The 21,573-nt window shown below is 43.9% G+C and overlaps 2 protein-coding genes across 3 annotated transcripts in view; both read left to right on the top strand.

Annotated features, from left to right (window-relative positions):
* The window catches only part of pag1 (phosphoprotein membrane anchor with glycosphingolipid microdomains 1), a 45,036-nt gene extending 41,638 nt beyond the window's left edge, over positions 1-3,398 (top strand). For both annotated transcript variants that reach the window (XM_035620527.2, XM_035620526.2), the window contains exon 8: positions 179-3,398. In XM_035620527.2, coding sequence (XP_035476420.1) covers positions 179-544 — 366 coding nt within the window. In that variant the 3' untranslated portion in view covers positions 545-3,398. The remainder of the gene's footprint in view (positions 1-178) is intronic.
* Positions 3,399-4,593: 1,195 nt separating this feature from the next.
* The window catches only part of znf704 (zinc finger protein 704), a 50,945-nt gene continuing 33,965 nt past the window's right edge, over positions 4,594-21,573 (top strand). Inside the window, exons 1-2 of the mRNA XM_035620993.2 lie at positions 4,594-5,535; positions 9,682-9,869. Of these exons, the coding sequence (XP_035476886.1) occupies positions 5,275-5,535; positions 9,682-9,869 (449 nt within the window). The 5' untranslated portion in view covers positions 4,594-5,274. The remainder of the gene's footprint in view (positions 5,536-9,681; positions 9,870-21,573) is intronic.

Genomic DNA, 21,573 nt, shown 5'->3' with positions numbered 1-21,573 from the left:
GTGAGGTGAAAACCTAGCAGGGATGTTTTTGACATCAATGCACCAGTGACTGTTTCTTTTATTGCTCGCATTCCTGTTATCTCAATAAAGGTAGTTATGTTCGCCACAGTTGTTCCACAAGTAATATGCAAAACAAGTGCAACTCACTTGAATTACGTGTCTGGTCTGTGTCCTCCAGTCGGCTGTGTACTCTACAGTCAACCAGACAAACTGTGGCGGCGCTGCGCACGAGGAGGACAAGGAGCATGACTACAGCAGCATCGCAGAGATCAACGGTCTGGTCCCGGCCTCCTCCTCCAGTGACCTCTACGCCACCGTCCGCGATATCTACACCCAGCCCGACGAGCCACAGATGGGGGACGACCCGCTCTCGGGCTGCACGGATCCCGGCTACGAAACCATCCGCATTCCAAAGACTAATCGCTCAGCAGATGATGACAGCAGGGCTCGGCCGGGAGCAGAGGGGTCAGACACTGCCAAAGCGGAGCCTGATTACGAGAGCGTCGGAGAGTTGGGTCTGGGCAGGGAAGCATCCCGCCTCTGAGTCCCCCCCCCCCCCCCCCCCCCCCCCCCCCCCCCCCCTGCCCCTCAACAATCTTCATCTGTGGCGATTTGGGAGAAAATTCCCATGTGACACATCTTACAGATGTCACTGTAGTGCTCCGAACCTGCTACCAAGCATGCTTTGGGTGCATGACTTGAGGGGGGCGGGGGGAAACATCAGAAAATGGTTCACCACACCGCATCCGTCATCAATGCACGAGTGTCCTCTTTACAGCTTGGGTACGGTTTATTATATCTGAACTTTTAATTTATCACCCAGGGTCAGTGTCATTGGTACTGCTAGGCCTAGAAGTAAATAGACTTTGGTACCTCAGTCACTGGGCATTAATCATGCGGAAGAGTGCACTTTGGATCATCTTCATCATTAAATTTCTCTTCTTTTTTTTCCGTTTCACAGAGCATATCGTGAACACTTCACAACACACATGAAGCATTTTGAGGGTTAGTGAAGACACTATCTGTGCCTGTGATGTAAAAAAAAAAAAATCAGTGCCATAATCTAATTAAATTCATGCACTTACTGTACATGTGAAGGTGACATTATTTGTATGCCCCATTTACAGCTACTAGTGACTTTCTAGCTTCCTCCAGGTGACTCTGTGTCATGTTCTATTGAGGCGTCGTGGTGTATTTTCTAGGTTACTCATCCGCAGTCTGTGCATTCGCTGCTTGAGGTCCCTGGGAATGGGATCTTGAGCATGGGAAAGAAAGGCCAGTCTTGTCGGTGACCAAAAACATTGAAATTTAATAGATTATGCCTTCAAATATAAATGAGGCCTCTTCAACTGCGACGCCTCACGTTAAGACTGTTCACCGCAAATGTTTGGGATATGAAACTAGGCATCTGGGGAACCAAAATGGCGACCAGAGCATAAGGAAGGAGGTCAATGTCACATGAGCTTGCGGTTTCATCATTTTTAGACATTTTACACAGTCCATGTCGGCATTCTCTTTCTTGTAAAATTCATATTTATTTGAAGATGCATATCGTTATGTAATGTGAAATGTTCCAAAGTATGTCTGTGAGAGAAAAATAAGTAGGGTTTTGTAGATGTTTCTAGCATTTTTATCAAAATATATACTAAACGAACGTGAGTTGTGAGACGATGACAGTTGAAAGGGTACGCTTTCCCACTGACTTTTTTAAGGAATTCATTGTTTAAAAAAAAAAAAAAAAAAGAATACATATGAGACCATATTTTCTTTTTTGTCATTTTGCACAGGGGTCAAAACAAATTTAAAAGACATGTAATGTGATAAAATGGCACTGCCTTGTATTATTAATGCAAATGTTATAGATCAAATGTGTTGTTTGTTTTGTTTTCATGCTTTTTGAGCCTACTCGTGGTACAGTATACCGTCTTCAGTTGGATTATTTTAAAGCACAAGGTTTATTATAATGGTACTGCATTTTAAAACAGCTTATCAAAAGCATCGTCACAAATCAGTTACATCTCTGCACAATTTGAATATCCAATGTTTTTTTTGACTTGCTAGTAACACTCTGAAAACACATCAGTATGTTTGTAGCTTGTGATGACGACATGCCAACCGAGGCTTGTATATACTGTAGTTAGAGCACTATTTTAACCGTAACTCGCTGGAAGTTTTATGTAAGCTTTTACTTGTTTGTACAATGTTCAGAGTGATATACTTTTAGGATAAGTCTGTTAAGAGCACTGATTTTATGTCTGACTTGTTTTAAGAAAAAACACAAACCTTGTCGTCCAGCGGCTTTTGCCTTGTAACGTAACTCAGTTGTCAAATTGCTTTTGAGTCGTGAGAAGTAGTAACCAATCGCAGGTCAGAAATATGGTACAGTGTATTGGTACGTACATTTTTGAGAAACAAGTGTGGTACTTTTATTTAAAAAGAACTGAATTATTGTCTGAATACTGTTGTTTGGTGTTTATTTTATAAATTAACACGACCGATGTATTTTGTTTTTTTGCTGTAAATATTTATTTTACTTCCCATTCCCCACCTCCAAACATAATAGCATCTCCAGCCTTAGTTCATGTTTCCTTAGACATGCAGCAGCATGTTGGTGGATTCAGACAAACAGACAGCCCTCGCTGCCTGGTATTAGATTCATAAATGATATCAGACATTTGAAATGCTGTTGCGTCGCCCCAGCAATCCTACAGGGAAAGATGATTTGAAATGCAATCCAATACCAGTGTTATTTTTTTTTTTACATAGATGTAAAAGTGAAGAAAAAACAAAACTCTTCATTTCTGCAAAGGGGTAATTATCAGTGTTATTTATACTCCCAAAGAATACATGACCCTTTGAGCACATTGTTCTCACCAAGTGAAGTGTTTGTGTTTCAGGGTGGAACCATTATTTAGATATAATGGTGCTCACAGAACACTATAAATGACCTCTAAGGAAATGATCAACCAAAGGGGGGATGCTTTAGTGCCAAATCTAATCAGGACAGCACATACACACTGGTAATAGATACTTACCTAAAATCACTTATTCTCTCTAGCTGTCTGTCTCGGTCATAAAAAGACACACACACACACACACACACACTCACACACTCCCCTTCAGGGGATGGGGGGTGGGTGTCGTAGGGGTTCGGAGATGCTCCTTCGCCGCCTCTCCTTCAGCTCCACTACTCCCTTAATGAGACCATTTGTCCCAGCCCACAATAAGCAGACAACTCTGTGGCGACACCCGCCTTTGATCACAGGGCAAAGCCTGCTCTGGCAGTTATGGCCACATCTGTCACTCCACTCTGTCCGGTTTCCATTCTCCGCATGTAAATATTTTATGACACGAATTGTTCTATTAAAATATATATATATATATATATATATGATAAATGGTGTCATTGCGTCTTTTTTTATTCACTTGGGGTGCTGTCCTGTGGAGAGATTGTAAGCGGCGTATATGACATTTTCTAAAAAGATTACGTTTGACACTAATTAGGGCCATTTGTAACTGTGATAACATTTTTGCTGAGTTCAACTCTGTCACTCTGGCTGATAATCACAATGAATGAATTAGAACCTCTCGTAAAAAAATATTAATAAGGAAACATATGGCTGCTGGGTTACTGTTATGATTGCTATGTGGTGTTAAATAATCAGTGCATTTCTGACCAGTCTGACCTATAATATAGAGTTGAGCATTATAAATTGGCATTTTCAACACATTTGCACTTGGCAATATATAGTATTTGCACGAGATTAACCTTTCTAGCCTTGTTTGTCTAAATTAATCTGATGGGGATGGTGGATTTTGTTGGCTCTTGCCTGGACAGACATAAAGTGCAGGGTGGATATTGGAGCAAATGTGCCTTTTGCATGATGCAATTGGTATGATAAAACTCATAAGAATATACTGTAGAGATGCAATGACTCGTACTTTTTATTGTTGTTCATCCCAGTATTACTGCGTGACTACCATGACGATGATGCTAACGGGCATGTGCAATTGAATGGGCGTGTATTTAAAAAAAAAAATTATGGCTGAATTTTAATGTGTCTGGATGTATGTACTGTGTAGTTTTTACTGTTTGGATAATGCAAACACTGAAGTCCAAGACAAATTTCCCCATGGGACAATAAAGTCCATCTTATCTTATCTTAAAACTAAATAAGGTGTTGTGTTTACATTCACAAAAACAAAAGCACTGCAGCCCCTTTCTTTCCTTTTTTTTTTTAGAACCAGATCACTGTAAATTAGTCCGATGGCACCTGAAAGTAGGTTACAAAGCCTGTAACAACTAGGTTACAGCATAAAGCCTGGTTGTGTGGTAGAAGTTTTTCCTTCCCGTAGCCTAAATTCCGCTTTTTTTCTGTCTTTCCCTCTCTGCCATACCCCGCCTCCCTCCTCGCTTCCTTCCCATCCTTGCGTCATTGTTTTGAATGGAGCATCCTCCCCGGCTTGCGTTACCTTCGGTAGGGGGGGGGGGGGGGCGGGGCCTTGTGGAGGCGTGTGCCCCGCCGACCAATCGCGGGCCGCGCAGGACGCCGGACCGCACATGTTTACAGGCAGCATTCCGCCGGTAGAGGCTCTGCGCGGTCGGAGCCGCGCACGGACTGGATGTCGCAGTCGCCGGAGCCGGAGTCACACAAACGCCGCGTTTCGAAGCGTTTTCTAACCGCCGCGGTGGTTCGGCGGCGCAACCGGTCGAGTGACGTGAAGTTGTTCGACGCGTTCCCTTTCGTTCTCCCGCGTACGAGTCGCTTTTCCAGCGAACGAGCCGACGTTTCGTCAAATCGTGTACGAATGTCGCCGCGGTTCCCGGCGGCGGCGGCGGCGGGTCCGTGTTTTGCCGCCGCCCCCTCGGCTCTGGAGGGAGCAGTGGGGAAAACAAACAGGTCGAACGGAGGGAGATAGGCAGCCGGTCGGACGTGGAGGTTGTTTCGCGGCGAGTGAATCGTTTTCCCGTGTTGTCGGCTTTTTTTTTTTTGTCCGGTGCCAACTCGAAGTTCCGCCGCCGGTGTTCGGTGCCGTTTGAATGCGGCGCAAGTGCGGACGCGGTCCGGAGTCGTCGCCCCCCCGAGCATGTTTCCGCTTTCTAACATTTTGCCAGGGCTGTCGCAGCGCGTAGTCTGCCCGCTGCGGGTCGGTGTTTTCCTCGACGCTGTTCACTGGTCATAGTCCGACGCCCCGCGATCCCGATCCCGATCCGCCGGGCTTCGGCCGTTCCCAATTCGGCGCGACACTTTCTTTTCCTTTTCTTCTGTTGACATGCATACGAGGCGTTTGGTGAAGCGGTCGATCCTCGGCAGTCGCGTCTACGCGCCGAGTCCGACCGGCGACGGTGCCCCGGTGACAGGAGTGGTCCAGGCTGTCAAGCAGGAGAACCGGGACGTGTCGGCCGCGGGGGCGCGGCGCAGCGTCTACACGGTGCTCATGCAGGACGGCAGCCTCAAGGAGTTCTCCGAGGAGGAGATCGCCGCCGGCTTCAACCACACTGCGGCCAAAGCGCCGCTCAAATCCAGCCTGAAGGTGCGTGCGCGCGTGTGCGTGCGTGTGTGTGTGCGCGCGCGCGCGTGTGTGTGTGTGTGTGTGTGCAGCGCCCCGGCCGGCAGGCAGCGCTTCAGTGTTTTTGTTGTGCGGTGTTTTGCAGCGTTTGCCGCTTCCTGCACAGAGCGGATTTAACGCTGCCGCCGCCGCGTCAAACAGCGTCGTCCAGAATCGCCGCAAAAACACCGATCGTTGTTGCTATAAGGCATCAAACGACGGGCTGTCATGACATTTTGGCGACATCAGATCAATTGGGACAAAGGGCTTTTTATAAGGGCCTGCGCAATGTTGACGTGGGCTAGTGGGTGGGTGAGCCGAGGCAAACAAACACACTGTGACTGCAGCGGTTGTTTTTGTTGTTGTTGTTGTTGTTGTTTTTTGTATTTTTTGGGACTGATGCAGAAGGCTCCGCTCCAAGGTTTCCCGCACATTGGCTCCATTGTGATTTATCATGCGTCGCGTTTGTCACAGATCGTTTTGTGCACCCTGCCTTTTAAATTGGCGACATTGGCACTGAGAGAATATAGTTTTTTTCCCCTCACATTGTGTCATTCATAGATGATGCAGCAGCCTGACGCCCAGTTTTCAATAATGCGAATATATCATGTCTTTCTATCTTCACGCACAAACGAGGTTGTTATTGTCAAACAAACAAAAAAAGGTTGAAAATAGCCAGTGTGGGCTTCTCTTGGCACCAGAGGCCGAGCAGAGAGAGTTTTGATGACAATGGCCAAATTATGAGTCGTGATATGGGCATAACTGCCTTCATATCCACCTAATACGCTTCTGGTGTCACATGGGCCGCAGATAAAGACTGAGAGGAATAGAAGCCAATCCAGCCCTTGGATAAAAACACAATTTCTGGCACTGTGTGTGTGTGTGTGTGTGTGTTCTGTCCTTTTTATAGTGTGGGAGTGACTGAGGAATGCCAGTGACTTAAAAAGGGTTTGTTTACGGTCTTTCATTTATTTTGATTGGGGTGGTTTTGTTCCTCCCCGCATTCATGTGTGTGTGTGTGTGTGTTGTGCTTTGATATGTTTCCGATGAAGTAACTTACAGGCCTGTAATCTCCTCAGTCTTATTTTCATAACCCCCCAAAAAAGGGAAATGTTTGGATGCTGTTGGTTATGGACTGCTCACATTTCCTTTATGCACATGTGAGATCTGTGGTGCGTTCTCAGACACAGCAGAAAAACTCATTCTGTACTTAAATAAAGTTGCAATCTGTTATTTAAAACTCAAAAGTCCCAGAGCAGCAGCTCTGCGTGGAGATCTTTTCCGAGACTTGAGTGATGTGGAATAAACTTCGCTTCTCTCACTTTTTGTCATTTGCACATTTTGTGTATGCGGCAGCACACTTACAAAAGCTGTTGCACAGTATTGTTTCAGTCAGCGGCGCAGGCTGGAGCGGTGCAGCTGAGGCCCGAGAGCGCAGTCATGTCAGCAACAATGGTCAAGTCTCTTTCAGCACGACTCAATTCCCGCTGAAGTCGAAAACAAGCCATAAAATAATGAGGAGGAGGTGGAGGTGGAGGTGGAGGTGTGTGTGTGTGTGTGTGTGTGTGTGTGTGTGTGTGTGTGTGTGTGTGTGTGTGTGTGTGTGTGTGTGTGTGTGTGTGTGTGTGTGTGTGTGTGTGTGTGTGTGTGTGTGTGTGTGTGTGTGCGCGCAGATTCACATGAGTTGCTTGAGTGTGCAATAGCTTGGATATGCTCTCTCCCACATGTGCATTTGTATGTTTAATGGGTGAGAGTTGACTACTTGAACATTTTGGAGTGGGGGTTGTTTGTGAGGACACGCTGCCCCATTTGAGTTGCAGCTGCACAGCCAACAAAGCGGGCACCCCCAGGTTGGCAACGGGTGGCTTGCTCCTGAGAAGCTGGATGCTTGGCTCAATGCCTGGTATGGCCCCCCCTTCCACCGCGCCCTCATTCTGGGGCGGAGGGGGGCAGGGGGCATCAGGATGCCACTTGTTGCCTTGTTGATTTGGGCGAGTGTGTGTTGTGTGTGAGCAGAAGTTGCACAGATTTCTCATTGCTGCCAACACAAAGAGGCAACACTGGTTTGAGTTTTGCAGGCGCTTTTGTCGTCCACGCCGTTTTTTATGTTGAACATGTACGTCGACGTGGGGGTCAGTGAAGCAAGCTTGTTGACAGGAGCGGAGCGATTCTTTGTTCTGGAGTGTTGATCCCAGGCAGGCAGGCTGGCGTCGGCTTTCCCCATTGGTTGACTGAGCAGCATCAGCATGAAGCACAGTGAGCACAGCGTCAGGTCTGAATTCGCTGATGCCCCTGCAATGATAATAATAAGTGTATATGTCTTTGTCAAGGTTTGGCAGACTCAAATTTTAAATCCCTTTTTCTTACACTTGGATGGATGGATGAGATTTTTCTGACCAGCATTGCAGCTGCAGTTTCAATCATGCTCTTTTTCTGTAAGGTAACCCCCTAGACCTGTGTTCAGTTTTCAGCAAGTTATGTTTTGTACAAGGGAAAATTCCAAATTGATCTTGTTCTTTCTCGACAATCCGACAAGATAACGCTGTTGCCTGTTGTTGAGTTCCTCCAATGGTTATTATTCAAAAATCAATCAAGTCAATTTGCATGTGAATTCGCTTTTTCTAATATAAATAACTTTACCAATTTAGCTAATTTATTCAGATGTTACATTAGTAGTTTACTTGACATAACTCGGCTGGTTGCGCACCGCGCAACCAGCCTCTGTCATGGGCGATACTCGATACTCATTTCTTGTTTTTTTTACCCCATTAATCTGAGTGAATTGTTCTCTGTGTGTGTGTGTGTGTGTGTGTGCGCGCGCGCGTGCGTGCGTGCGCGTGCATATGTGAGTTATTGACTCCGGTGCCACTGCCTTTTCCATAGTCAAGCCTAACCATGTTACAGTGCTTTGAGATAATGATCTATATCCCCCCCACACACACACACGCGCACATAGAAAACACCCACCAGCCTGCATGTCATACTTGTCAACGTTGTCACCCTGGCTTGTGTTTTGGTTTGTGTTTCTAAAAGCCTGGCTTTAGTTACGTACAGAGGTGTGTTTGTGTGTGTGTGTGTGTGTGTGTGTGTGTTGGTGTGGGTGTGGGTGTGTGTGCGTAGGTGCATACAGGTATTCATGTGTACCATCTTTGCTGTTGTGTAAGAGAAGAGATGATGTTGGGCTGTTTTTTTGTTTTTTTTACATTGCTACAGGTAGGCGTTTCAAAGCATTGGGATGGAAAAAAGGTTTTCTTTTGTGATTGTGCGTAAGTGAGTAGTTTATGTTGGATAAAGTGTGTGGTTCAAGAATACACAGTCTTGCTGAATGGAGTATGTTTGTGTGTTTATTTGTGTGTTGTTGGATGTGGTTTTCAGGGCAACACAACCAGTTGTGTGTGTATGGGTGTGTGTGTGTGTGTGTGTTTTGTGGATTGACTGTCCCCTACTCATTGAAGTTTACATGAAGGGCTGAAACAGTCAAATTTCACTGACACTCTGCTTCCTGTTTACACTATGACCAGTCAGTGTACGTTAAAGGTCATGTGATATGTGTGTTAGTGGGCAGAGGTTTTTACTGACACGGAGCTGAAATGCTTGTCTGGATGGAGATCATGTTTGTTTTGAAACACTAGTGTGGACATAGCCTCAGTTTTGAAAAGTGTTTAAACTTTTACATTTTGAACAAATGTCTCCATCAAGGAAACGCTTATATCAGAGATGCATAGTTTTGTGTGACGATTACCAGGTTGAAAACCTCATATCAAAAATTTCTAAAGGAACTATGAAAAATAGACTTGTTATGTAACTGACCAGGTTGGACAATGTGCTCCTTCATTTGAACGAAAACTTGGGTTACAAGATTTTGACCCCAGACGTTATCTTTCTAACTGATGATATACAGTATATTTTAAGAGGTAATTTAAATAGGCAGTATTTCTCAGTATTCGTCTACAACCGAACTGTATGACGTGTGATGTACATTGCCCTAGGCCTTTAACAAAAGGAGTTCTGTTTCCGTGCGTTGCACAACTTTCCATCAATGTTCCATCAGTGGCTCGTTATTTGTTACTAACTTGTGTGTGTGTTTCTCTCACTAAGCATTTACTTTTTTTTCTCCGCTTCCCTCTACAGCATAGCTCCAGTAATGGAGCTCCAGAGGGCCACAAGGTGGACGGCGGCTCCCTCAGCCCGGAGGCGGTGGAGGAGCAGCGGTTGGTGGACAGCAAGCGCGTTGGCCGAGACCCAGACACCCGATCAGTGTCCCTGCTCGAGCAGAAGCGCAAAGTGGTCTCGTCCAGCATTGATGTGCCTCATGCCAGGTAAGGCTGCGCGCGTGTGTCATAAAGAGTCACTAAATGAGCAGCTAATGCTTCATAACATAATCTATGATGCATACAGCAGGATTGGGTGGATGAAATGCACCCGGCTTTCAAAAAAAACAAGAGAGCGATAACCATTCTACCACAAAAACTTCAAGCATTTTTGTTCCTATGTGTATCTTGGGAATGAGGCTACAGTAATTATAAGTGTATAATATCTTTGCTGAGGAGCAGGAAATGCATACGAGAGGGTAACTGATGCGATTTACAATTTTAATTGACTTTCATGGCCTTGAGTCCATGTTGCACCACTTTTACAATTTGGGAAACCACCAGAGGCATGTCATTTAACCATAACCATAATTGCTCCAGAAAATGAAGGCAACAACATGGGATTTATCCAAAAATGGCATTTTGCACACAATCATTCAATACGCACACAAACTTACACCAACCAAAAGTTGGTATTGGATTGGAAGAATACATTCATTTCAAGATGCAGATCATCATTGATGGCATAACATATAATATGAAGTATATTTGTAGTGGGTTAAAAATGGACTCCTGTCAAATGACATTGTATCCATGGCCTCAAAGATCATAAGAAAAAAAAAGGGACGTCAGCCCAAATAAATTCAGTCGTCTTTAAGCGATGACACGTCAGTGGCTTTAACCTTTAATGAACCCCGCATTTATGAAATCAAGCCAAACTCCCTGTTGGACAGGAATCAGACTCTTACTGTCAAAGGAACTGACACGCACACACACGCACATTATATACACAGACAAATATTATTGTAAGATAGTCAACATTCCACAACTGGAGCTTGGCCTCAACAGGGCAATAGCACTTTAATAGGCAGCAGTGCACCACAGTGAAGTGCCACTTCATGAAGAAACAACACTCATAAATGAAATGCACTAATACTTTGTAGAGCACTGCGCTTTTATCAAATATGACTCCCCGTTTCTCGCCTCTCGCTGCTGTATGAGTCCGATCGGTGGTAACTTGCAGAAAAGTACAGTAAAAGTCGCCCAATCGAGCAGCTTCATCAATGTAAGTCTAATAGTTATTTGCTGATGAAACATAGATTAGTTTCTCTGCTGTTGTCCATTAAGAGGAAAAAAAGAAGAATCTATCGCATGGATTAGACAGAAGTTTCATACTTGCCCCACTCTAATTACCTCCTTGCATAGGGATTGCAATAATATTGATATTTATATGGTTATTGTGGAAGAGCTTATTGATTATCTTACTGCCCTTGCACAAGTTTAGCTTGTTGCCTCAGCTCAGGGACGACCGCTTGTCGTGAACACCCTTTAAAAATGAATTTTCCTTCATTATGCAGCCACCCTGTTATTATAGTTTAGAGAACGCACAACCTCTAAAAGGCATCGCATCTTTTCAATAATTAGTATAGGCGCCACAAAAGGTCAATAACACACTCAAGAGGAGTTTCTCTAATGTTTTCTGGGTTTTTATTTTTCCTGCCTAGACCTACTTTTGAAGTATCAGCAATTGTCCTCCCATAAGTACAAACAACAACAAAAACAAAAGTTAAATTTACTTTAAAAAAAGCTACCAGTCTATTTTAAGTTTTTATTGGGTGTTTCAATAGTGTGCTGAGCTTTATCCTTGTCTGACTGTACATCTGCCTTAGCCATGTGACGATAGAACACACTGCATGTGTAAGACAATAATAACGTTCGTCGTAAAAATTTCTGGCCTAATATATCGTCTGACAAAAAGTAGTTATCTTGACAGGCCAACCTCTACGTCACCTCCCTTATGGCAATTGAGAGTTTGTTCCTTAATCTAGTGTCAGTAACCTGTTGTCCTCAGGTTTCTGTGGGAGTAAGTTAGGAGTTGGATTTAACTCCTTTCTTTCATGTTCCCTTCTTTGAAATATCCTCCATAGTAAAGTTCATTCAGTTCATCCCTACTTAATGTCACAGGAGATTTTTGTTTGTGTGTTAATGAAAAGTTCCAATTTTTAGCCAACGGCACAGACTTGACATCTAATTATTTTGTGTAAGCACTTCAAAGCTTGGTACTCGAAATCCCAAGATCTATTGGGCTTGTCAAGTGCTAAATCAAACCCGCAGTAAGACGAGACTTCTATTAGATAGAAAAATCTATTTCAGCCCAATTTATAAATTGCACTTGCACAATCAAGAACATGGAAAGTTCATTCTTGCCACATCTTAGGATCAAGATAGGAGCCGGAGCTCTTCCCTCAAATATACTTACACTGACCTCTTCAGCCCACAGCACCAATATTGCCTTGATATTAAGATCCATGGCTCTCATACTCTGCACACCTGCGACCTGCTGCAGCGCCAGGGAAGAAATGGTGTCACCGCCAACCACAGAGTAACGTTTATCTTTAATGGTGACAAGGGGGAAGAAAAGGGGAGGCAGGATGCTTGGAGGGATGGTGGAAAGGGGACAAGGGAGTAACCAGGAGTGATGGAAATGTGCGTGTGTAGAGAAGGCTAGGAGGGTAAAGGAGATGGAGAGAGCATATGTAAAAGTGTGTAACAGTGACGATTACAGCAAAAGAGAGGGAGAGAGAATGCCTGAAGATTTTTTTTTAGAGCGATTAGACTCTCCAGAGATGTCTGACCTTGAGGTTGTTAATTGCACTCTTGAAAAGTTCCCTCTCTGCTGGTGATTTACCAGGGAAATGTCTGGCTGTTTGATGGCTCTGCAGGTCCCTTGTAACCCAGATACAATAGGTTTCCTACCTCGCTGGGAGCCGCTGAAGTATGCAATGCCTCCGCAATCATTGAAAAAATAGAGGGAAAATGACAGTGTGCGGTATAGATGTTCGGCCTCAGGGCTTTTGTGTAGCTACATTTCATGGGTCTGTCAGCTGGCCCACCTTCCATTACTCTATTGAGTAGCTTTCTTCATCGTATTTGTTTACAGCACATTTACTACACCCGCATTTCGTCAGATCTTGCGCCAAAAATCAATAGGTGTCATTCCATGATTGACCTATTTTCTGCATTGCCCCAGCTCCCCAATGGCCAAAGAAATGGTTTCCTTTATGAAACATTTTTTAAATGTGCTTTGTCTAAAGATACAGAGGCAGGAACTGCTCACTGTGGCACATTTCTGATTTGTTTATGCAACATTTATTGTCTGATTTTCTCTTGACTGATTGCTTGGACATCTCTACAATCTGTCAGACTGTGGTCTTAGCCAGTTGGCTAAGACCACAGTCCACAGGCCTGCTCCTTCTTCCAAGGGCTTATGTGTTTTTTTATGCAGGAAACAGTCAATTGTAACAAGAGCTGGCGGGGGCAGACCAGTGGAAACGAATGGCTTGGCTTTTGACAAATGGTGTTCTGGAGACTAATTGCTAACAGGGGAAGTGAAGTATAACTTTAGTTTGAGGGGAAATCTAGAGAATGCTCTGCTTATTATTGCAAAACCCCAAAACAACAGATCTGGGTGTTCAAATCCTCTTCTCCTCTGACCGCCAACAGTCTGCCCTCCCTTTCTAGTGTCAACCAAGTTTACTCACGTTTCTGAAAATAACAGGACCCTTTGCTGGCCCTCCAAGTTTTTTTCTTTTTATCTTTTAAAGCCCAATACCAGGGCCCCATTCATTTTGATTTATGGTAGCTGATCACCATTTCGTTTAGCTGTAAGTTAAAGCAAGGAAGCTGTTGGAGGCGTGTGGGACAATCCTTAAAACCAAATTCGATGCAGAAACAAAACTGATTGCTGATCTCTTTTTGTTCATTTTTACTGTTGACACATTGCAGAGCAACTCACGTGTTCCACACGGAGCCATCAGCCAACTCATACAGGCCTAAAGACTCGTGAGCAAAATAAGCCCGAAGGGACTGTTGTTGTTGTTCTGTTGATGAAGTGGGGCTCTAATCTTCCCGTTTTCTCTCTCCTCGTGGTTTTGTTTCTTTATGGTCCTTCTTACCTTTTTGAAACACTGTCACTGCCTTTACTCCTTGTGCACAACTTGTTTATGTTTGTGGTGAGGGTAGGGCATTTTGGAGTTTCGGAACAAGAGAAAGGAGGGGAGGACGGACGGGGCGTGTGCATGGGAGCAGTGCGTCTCCAGAGAGTGAGTGACAGAGAGAGCGAGTGAGAAAGAGGCTCAGCATTTGCCAAAGAAAACATTTTCCTGGTCCGGATGCCAGTCGAGTTCAGAAACCATGTGATTACGGTCTAAAAAGACAGCCCTCGTGATCTCTATCGTTCCTTCGCTCTGTCCCTCGCCCAGTTCAGTGCCTCGCGGTCCCAGTCTCAATTTCCTTTTATCTGATTGAACATTGTGTTTTTTCTCCCTGCAACAATTAACTTGACCAACCGAGTGTGTTGAGTTAAGTATTCTGTTAAACTCTATCAGATTGGCCTAACTACACAAAGCTAAAAATATCCCACAGAAAATGTGCTTGTATTCATATATATAAAAGGACATTACCCAACATGGATAATACGGGGTTGTTGTTTTTGAGTCATGATAATCGCTCCTAGAATTTCCAACATTATGGAATTTGTCATCATGACAACTTAAGCAGGCAGGAAAATAAATTTTGCTGCAATTTTATCTCGCAAAAAAAGGGTTAACAGTTGGTTGTAAAACACATGGAACACCACATTTGGTTGCATTGTCTGCCAGTTGTTCAGTAGAATTTACATTTTCATACTCATCTATATTATGGCTTAATTCCTCAAGATTCTGTATTTATTTATATACGGGCAGCTCCATAAGGACAGATCTCAGAGTAGGTTTTAAGAGAGGAATTAGATAAATGTACAAATATAGACAGCATGAGCTCATCAGAACCTCAAGTGTCATTGTTTAGGAGCTCTGATGTTGTTATTAGTCTTGGCCTAAGAATATCCAGTAGGGACCAACCCGTGGTCCTTAGTGTGGCTCACGTGGGCTTAAAAGGTCTGCGATAATATCTCGGTACCAGGTGCATTCAAGTGCACTCGTGTTTTGAGAGGGATGAGCAAAATCTTCAAATCAATTCTGAGAGTATCGCAAACAATTCTAAAATTAGGGTGATATGATCTCATTTGTGTCAGGGTGACATGTTGACTATCAGATCTATTCTTCAAGCCCCCACTTTCCATCTTTAGTGTCCCTGCGTAATATAACTTGGTTTAATAGGAGGGAATGAGATCGGGATCTCTGGAAGAATAAACGCAGAGAAGGTGTGGAAAACTATCTGAGACAAAAGCACCTTGTTTGCCTTAGGTTATCACTTAGAATATCCACCATGATTGATTTTCTTGAGGGAGCACATCTTATTAAACAATGGCCTACAAATATTAAATCAGTGTTTATTTGCTACTTTTATCTCTACAAGCATGAACCACTGACAGGTGCCTTTTGGTTGTAGATTAACAGGATTCACTGCAGTTTGCTTTCTTCCAGGCTTGAAAACCAGCTCAGTTGATTATAGTGAATCTCTCATCTCAGATACAATTGTTGACATTGTAAAGACTATGGAGAAGCCACATTGAGTGGGTCTACATTGGCTCATTGGACAGGTTCTGGCTCCTGAGAAAACCACCACCTGTGATGCCACGGGAGTGGAATTATGAGTTTAAATTTATATGCAAATTGGTTCTTTAATTAAGCGCGCTGCATATCAGTGAGTTTGAGCGTAGGATTGGTTAACCGCGGATTAGTAGACGGGCAACCTCATTCACTGAGATCTTTTGCCAAAGCGCTGGGCCATGGCAAGCTTGTGTAGGCAATGTGTTTGTGTTGTGATCTCAATCCAGGATTTACATTCACTTGAGCAGCGAAAGACGTCTGCGCTACTTGACTTAGCTCTGGCATGCCAATTACAACATCAGTTGTCTATAATAGTAATATAATATAATAATAATAATAATCATTACGTCTTTCACTCTTTTCCACTCTGAATGTTCACTACCTGCAGTTAGAATGAAATTTACACTGTCAATAGTTTATCTGAATAATGTGTTTGACATTCTCAAAGTCTTATGCTGACTTGGATGCTATTAGTGGAATTGACCTCATCATGTGTAACATCCATTTTGAAGCCATCAGCCAAAATCTATTTGCATTTATTGATGTCTGAATAAACATAGGGCAGTTTCTTCTGAGTTTGAACACCCTTTATGGCTGTCAAGGGAGTGACTAAATGCGTTGGCCGGATCCAATCTGAGGCCTCAAAGAAAATGTCACTACCATGCTAATTTGTCCTACATTGTTTTATCTGCAAGGTAGTTTTGTGTTCAATCATTCCCTGCCTAATGTCTTTAATGCATATTGCAGGGCCCCCATGTTTATGTGACAGACGGCTCTGTTGCTTCAAAATAATCCATAGTCCCCAGTTTTAATGGACTGATGGCACAGAGTGCTGTAGAAGAGGAAAAGGCTCTAATTGATTCTATTGACGGGTGTGCATTATGGTTATCTGCGGTATATATGAGGTGCTACTAATTGTCCAAACAGAAGCCCTAATAAGTAGGAGTGATTTGTTTCACTAAACACCCATTCTCAGGTAAAAGATGAGAAAGTCAGGAGCAACGCCAAGGTCTACTGCACTGTGCCAAGGCCTCTCAGGGAAGACAATAGGCCTGAGCTGTGGTGCGATGGCAACTAGGTACTCTGTAATGACAATGCACCTGCTCCTAGTGTGTGGAATATGCACAACATTTTAAGCCGCAGCAACAGTTGTTGCTTGGCACCCTGTGACTTGTTCTTCCCCAAAATGAAAAAGAAAAACACAAAACTGCACATGAAAAGCAAAATGAGTAAAAATAAATAAATAAATAAAGTACAGTCCAGGGATTACAAGTTGAATTATTGTGCAATCCCTGACATAATTTAGTATTAATAATACTGTACTGACCCAGGCAAGGTTTTGGTTTGGGGCAAAGACATTGTGACACAATGGGGGAGGCGACATGCTTCTTTAAATGTAACCTCTTAAAAACAATCCCAGCCCTAAAGAAGTACCCCCGGCCTGCATTATTTATAATTATGACCATCAATTTTGGGGCTTCACTGACCTGTCTGTTCTGAATTTTTTGATATCTGTCAGGTTGACAGGCCTTATTAATTAAAATGGTGATGTACTAATTAAGAGCATGGCATGGTACGGGTTTCATAATTGTCGCACCCTGTTTAATTTGAGTGTCGCTCATCAATTTTATTGCAGCCTAGCAGAGTGGGTGTGGAAGGGTAGAGGTGTGCGTGTGTTTGAATATGCGTCTGTGAACGAGCCATCATTTATCATATATATACCACTCCTACCTACCACGTTTTCAGATTGTCAGCACCGCCTGCTTTAAAGGACAGCTCTTACAATGACTTTTTTTCTTTGTTCATGACAGTTTGCATGAGAACATGAATTATTCTTTGACAGGCCCATACAACAACAGAACATATCTGCTGCTCAACACATAAATATCTTTATTGTGGGGTTTCGTAAACGTTTAATCGATTGATATGACAGAGTATACCAGTGGAGTGAAATGAAAAACTGTTTTTATGTGCCTCGGTAACTTGCCTTGGTCTCACGCAGACACACATTTTAAAAGGGAACAATAGGATTCCTCCCACCGGTCCTCCAGAGGACTTGGAATTCAATGTGGAAAATGCTGTGAAGAGCAGTATATGCCAAACATTATGGCTTTTTTAATTCACTTCATCTGTTTATCAGAGCACTTGTGTGTGCATGTGCATGTACTCACATGCAATTGGAGCGATGTTTACAACAGCAATGTTTTTTTATATGATTAATAATCAGATGTGGCATATTGTTCACCAGTAGTATCTCTCTCTGAGTTCAGGACACAGGTGTCTCTCCTTTCCGAACAAATGTTGAGCTAAATCTCAAGCAGTCCCTCAAGTCACTCAAGCAATGTTTTGACCACCACATATCTGTCGATACCATCAATAGTGTCTTTACCAGTGCAGTCACGGGTGAGTCATTTACAATGATGGGACACCAATTACCTGCTAATTAGCGGTTTGGAAGGACAAGACGTAACACCATCCCGATAGAGAACTGACCTTGAATCCCCAAAGTGCCTTTGAGTGTGGTCAAGAAAACTCATGTTGAAAGTAAACAAGTGATGGTCAATTGTTGTCAGGATCCTCGTTTTCAGGCTGTCTTGTCAGAGATTATTCCTGTACATCTACACGGTCACAACCACTGAAACTCAAAGCTGTGTAACACACTTGTAGACTGGACTGTGCCTTCATATGATCCTACACTTATGTTAATTCCCAGATGTGGTATGGTTCCACCTTCTGGACGAACAGATGTATAAAAGATATTCACACCACGGGAGAAGCTATAATGTGTTCAGCATGGTGGCGTGTAATTTCACCTCCTGAGTAGCAGAAAGATCTTTCACATAAGCAAGCATAAGTGGAATTTCCGAAAATATTTGCCTGATGTATTTTCTTTGGTAGAATTGTCTGTTTTAATCATTTTCTACCAGTCGTCTTCTAGGCTACAAAATGTGATAAAGCCATTTGACATCCAGTATCTCAACAGTTGGCACCCTAAGAATTCTGCTCAACGCCGTTAAATAAACCAGACGAGTCAAAACTGTCCCGCTAATGTCTTCCTCAACAAAGAGAGGGACATTACGTTGTGAGGAAGGAGCGATAAAGTTAATTAAAAGTTAGCCATTTGTTAGTCTTACATCTGAGGGGCCATCTGCTGGGCCCGGTTTTCGATTAGGACAACAGTAGAATATCCTTTTACTCGATAATCCACTCAGGGGCTTCCATGGTCTTTGGTGTCTCCAATAAGATCTAAAGCAGCAAGTAGGCACTAGACCAGAACTGTAAACTTGTGTTCCACAAGAAAATTCAAAAGGTAATCCGTCATCTGTTGGGCTTCCAGCTCACACACTTGGTATACACAAAGTAGAGCCTAACAAAGAGAAAACAGATTTGGCAGCTTTATCTTCTTTTATCCTTCCTAAAGTTGGACCGGAAAATAAGGGAGACTTACAGGTGGACTTGTAATGAAATAGCTTTTGAAAATTGTATGCATTCTCTCATCTCGCGACCTTTTCATCCCTAATGTATTTGTCCAGTTTGCTGCACACTATTCTCAACTTGCTTTGATCCTTTTGACTTTCCCTCAGCAATGCACATTTAAAAGGCCCAGAACATATAACAACCTCGCTTTTGTGGTGCAAAAATGGTACGAACTTTGAATGGCGGACCCCAGCTGCTTCCCAAACGTACCAAGTCATAATTGGCCCTTGCCACACAACCACCCAACCCTTCAAATATGATAAATCCTCAATTGTTGTATCTCTTCTCTGTAGGGGTTCTGTGTAATGTTCTCTCTTCATCTTTTACTGACACTCACTTTCTCTTTGTCGCTCTCCCTCTCTCTCTGCGGCCCTTTGTTCTTCAAAGACATTTGTCATCAGCTCCACTGGCTTAACCTGCGAGCTGGCAGGCAGCGGCATAGTTAACACGCGCTCACAGACACACACATGCACACACACACACACACAACCCCCTAAAGGTAAACTGTTGGTTTGTCACTGCTCTGCCTATCTTCAGGTGGTCCCTTGTCACTGTACTGAACAGCTTGTGAGGGGCTAAACAGTCATCAGTGGCACTTTCAGCTTTGGGGTTAATATAGTGTGTGGGCGTATGTGAGTGTTCACATCGCGAGTGGTGTTGGAATTCAGAAGACAGCTGGTGCAGTTGGCCCCTCCACCCCCATTGGGAGAGGTTGTTCAGACCATCTCCTGTTTTCCACAACGCACACACACACACACACACACACACACACACACACACACACACACCACCCCCACCCTCATTGAGCTCTTAATATCAACAAGGCAGCAGTTTGTCCAAACTACAGACTCCTCGCCCGCCCTCCCTCCTTCTCTCCCGTCCCTCCCTCTAACAATGGGATCCAGTAGCGTCGGTCACGTGACCTACCAGCATCTGCAGGCGAGGTTGTTATTGTTTTGATTTGGGTTCCACATGCTGAACTTGACTCTCTTGTGTGCGCGTGTGTTATCGTTTTAGGGGTTTGGGCCCGGTCAGACTCCGATGTTCTGCCAAACCAGAGGGCTGCTTACAGAAATTGTGTGTGTGTGTGTGTAGTTGCATGTGTGCGGATTGTGGTAGCTTTGGCAGCATTACCTCACTATGAGCTGGAAATGGATGTGTTTACCAGGGGCTCTTTCTCCTGCTCTCGCTCTCTCTTAAAGATCCCTCTTATTTTTTCTCTTGCAAGTGTTTGAGGCTCACAGCCTTGATGGAGGGTAAAATAACCTCATTAGACGCACACACACATGCGCACAGACAAAGCACTTTCTGGAGTTTAGGTCTGCAAACATTAAATGCACTGACACACACACACACACATACAGTACACACAAACCGTGTCACACAGCAGTACACTTCAATATAGCATGCATAATTCATGACCTCCCGTTAACATCTATGTAAACATGGGTGCCTCCCTCAGCTGCTCCGTAGTGGGTCTTTGTTGGAGGGTTGGTGAGTGGAGTAACTCCTTTACACACACACTTTCCCCCAGGAAAAACTTATTTTAAGGAACAATTTTATTTATATCCTGTCCTTTGCCACGCTGCATGTTAGTTAAAGCCAGGTTGTTATCGGTGTTATATCTTATGTTGGTTTGGCACTTTGTTGAATCTGTGCCTCGCTGTCATAAGAGACAATTACTAAAAACAAAGAGCTAACCGGAAAAAAAATCTCCCTCTTCCTCCCTCTCTGCCTTTCTGTCCTCAACCTTTTGTTTCATTTTCTCTATCACTTACTGTACACTCTTCCGTCTCACTGTCCATTCCTCACCCTTTCTGTTTGAATCGCTCCGTCTCTTTCGTCGTCCCCCTTTACCCAGGTGGTTGGATGAGCTCTTACATTGTTGCCCCCCCAACACACTTTCTTCTTCCTGCTTTCACCTCTCCTGACTCGCTCCATTCGATCTTGCGTTCTCCATCTCTGTTTTCCCGCTCATTTCCCCCTTCATTCCCCCATGATTTCGCCCACCCTCCCACACTCCAGCCCTCCCACCCTTCCTTTGTCTCCTCTCTCCACTGGCTGCTTGGTGTGTGTGTTTTTCCCCTCTGACTGACAGAGAGAGAGAGATGTTAGCCCGCTGCTGAGCTGTGTGCTGGCGTTGGACAAAAAAAGACAGCGTGGCCATCATATTCTGGCATATGAAATCTGTAACAACAACCACAGCGGGGCGAGTACAAGTTGTTTGTCCTCTGACAAACAACTGTGTCCTAATTTGGCACCAAGGCATATCCCAAATTGGAATTCTGCCTCCTCACTCCACTATTTTCACTACTGTCTAATTCCTTCCAGTTTTCACAAGGGAAATGTTAATTATAGAGAAAATAGCAGAAATTAACATGTGGTATACTGAGCATGCATTCAGATTCTATACCCACAAACCACACCCACACATCCACATTTCTAATCACGTATGCAAATGTGCCAATCATTTGCACTTAACCCCCCCAGGAAGGGTTAATGCTTAATGATTGGTGCACAGTCACAGCTGCTGATTATGATATCGCAGACTGATAGACAGCAAAGAGACACCCTTGACTCAGTTGGGATTTCATGTTACTTCTAGACGTGTGTTTGTTGTCCTTTTGTTTACCTTGAGATCGCAAGCAGTTGTAAACTGCTGCCTGCAGCATTGACCCTAATGC

The sequence above is a fragment of the Scophthalmus maximus genome, chromosome 22, assembly GCF_022379125.1.
Source record: "Scophthalmus maximus strain ysfricsl-2021 chromosome 22, ASM2237912v1, whole genome shotgun sequence".
NCBI lineage: Eukaryota > Metazoa > Chordata > Actinopteri > Pleuronectiformes > Scophthalmidae > Scophthalmus > Scophthalmus maximus.
Note: the sequence above shows the minus strand (reverse complement) of the source record. Positions and strands in the feature narration are given on the sequence as shown.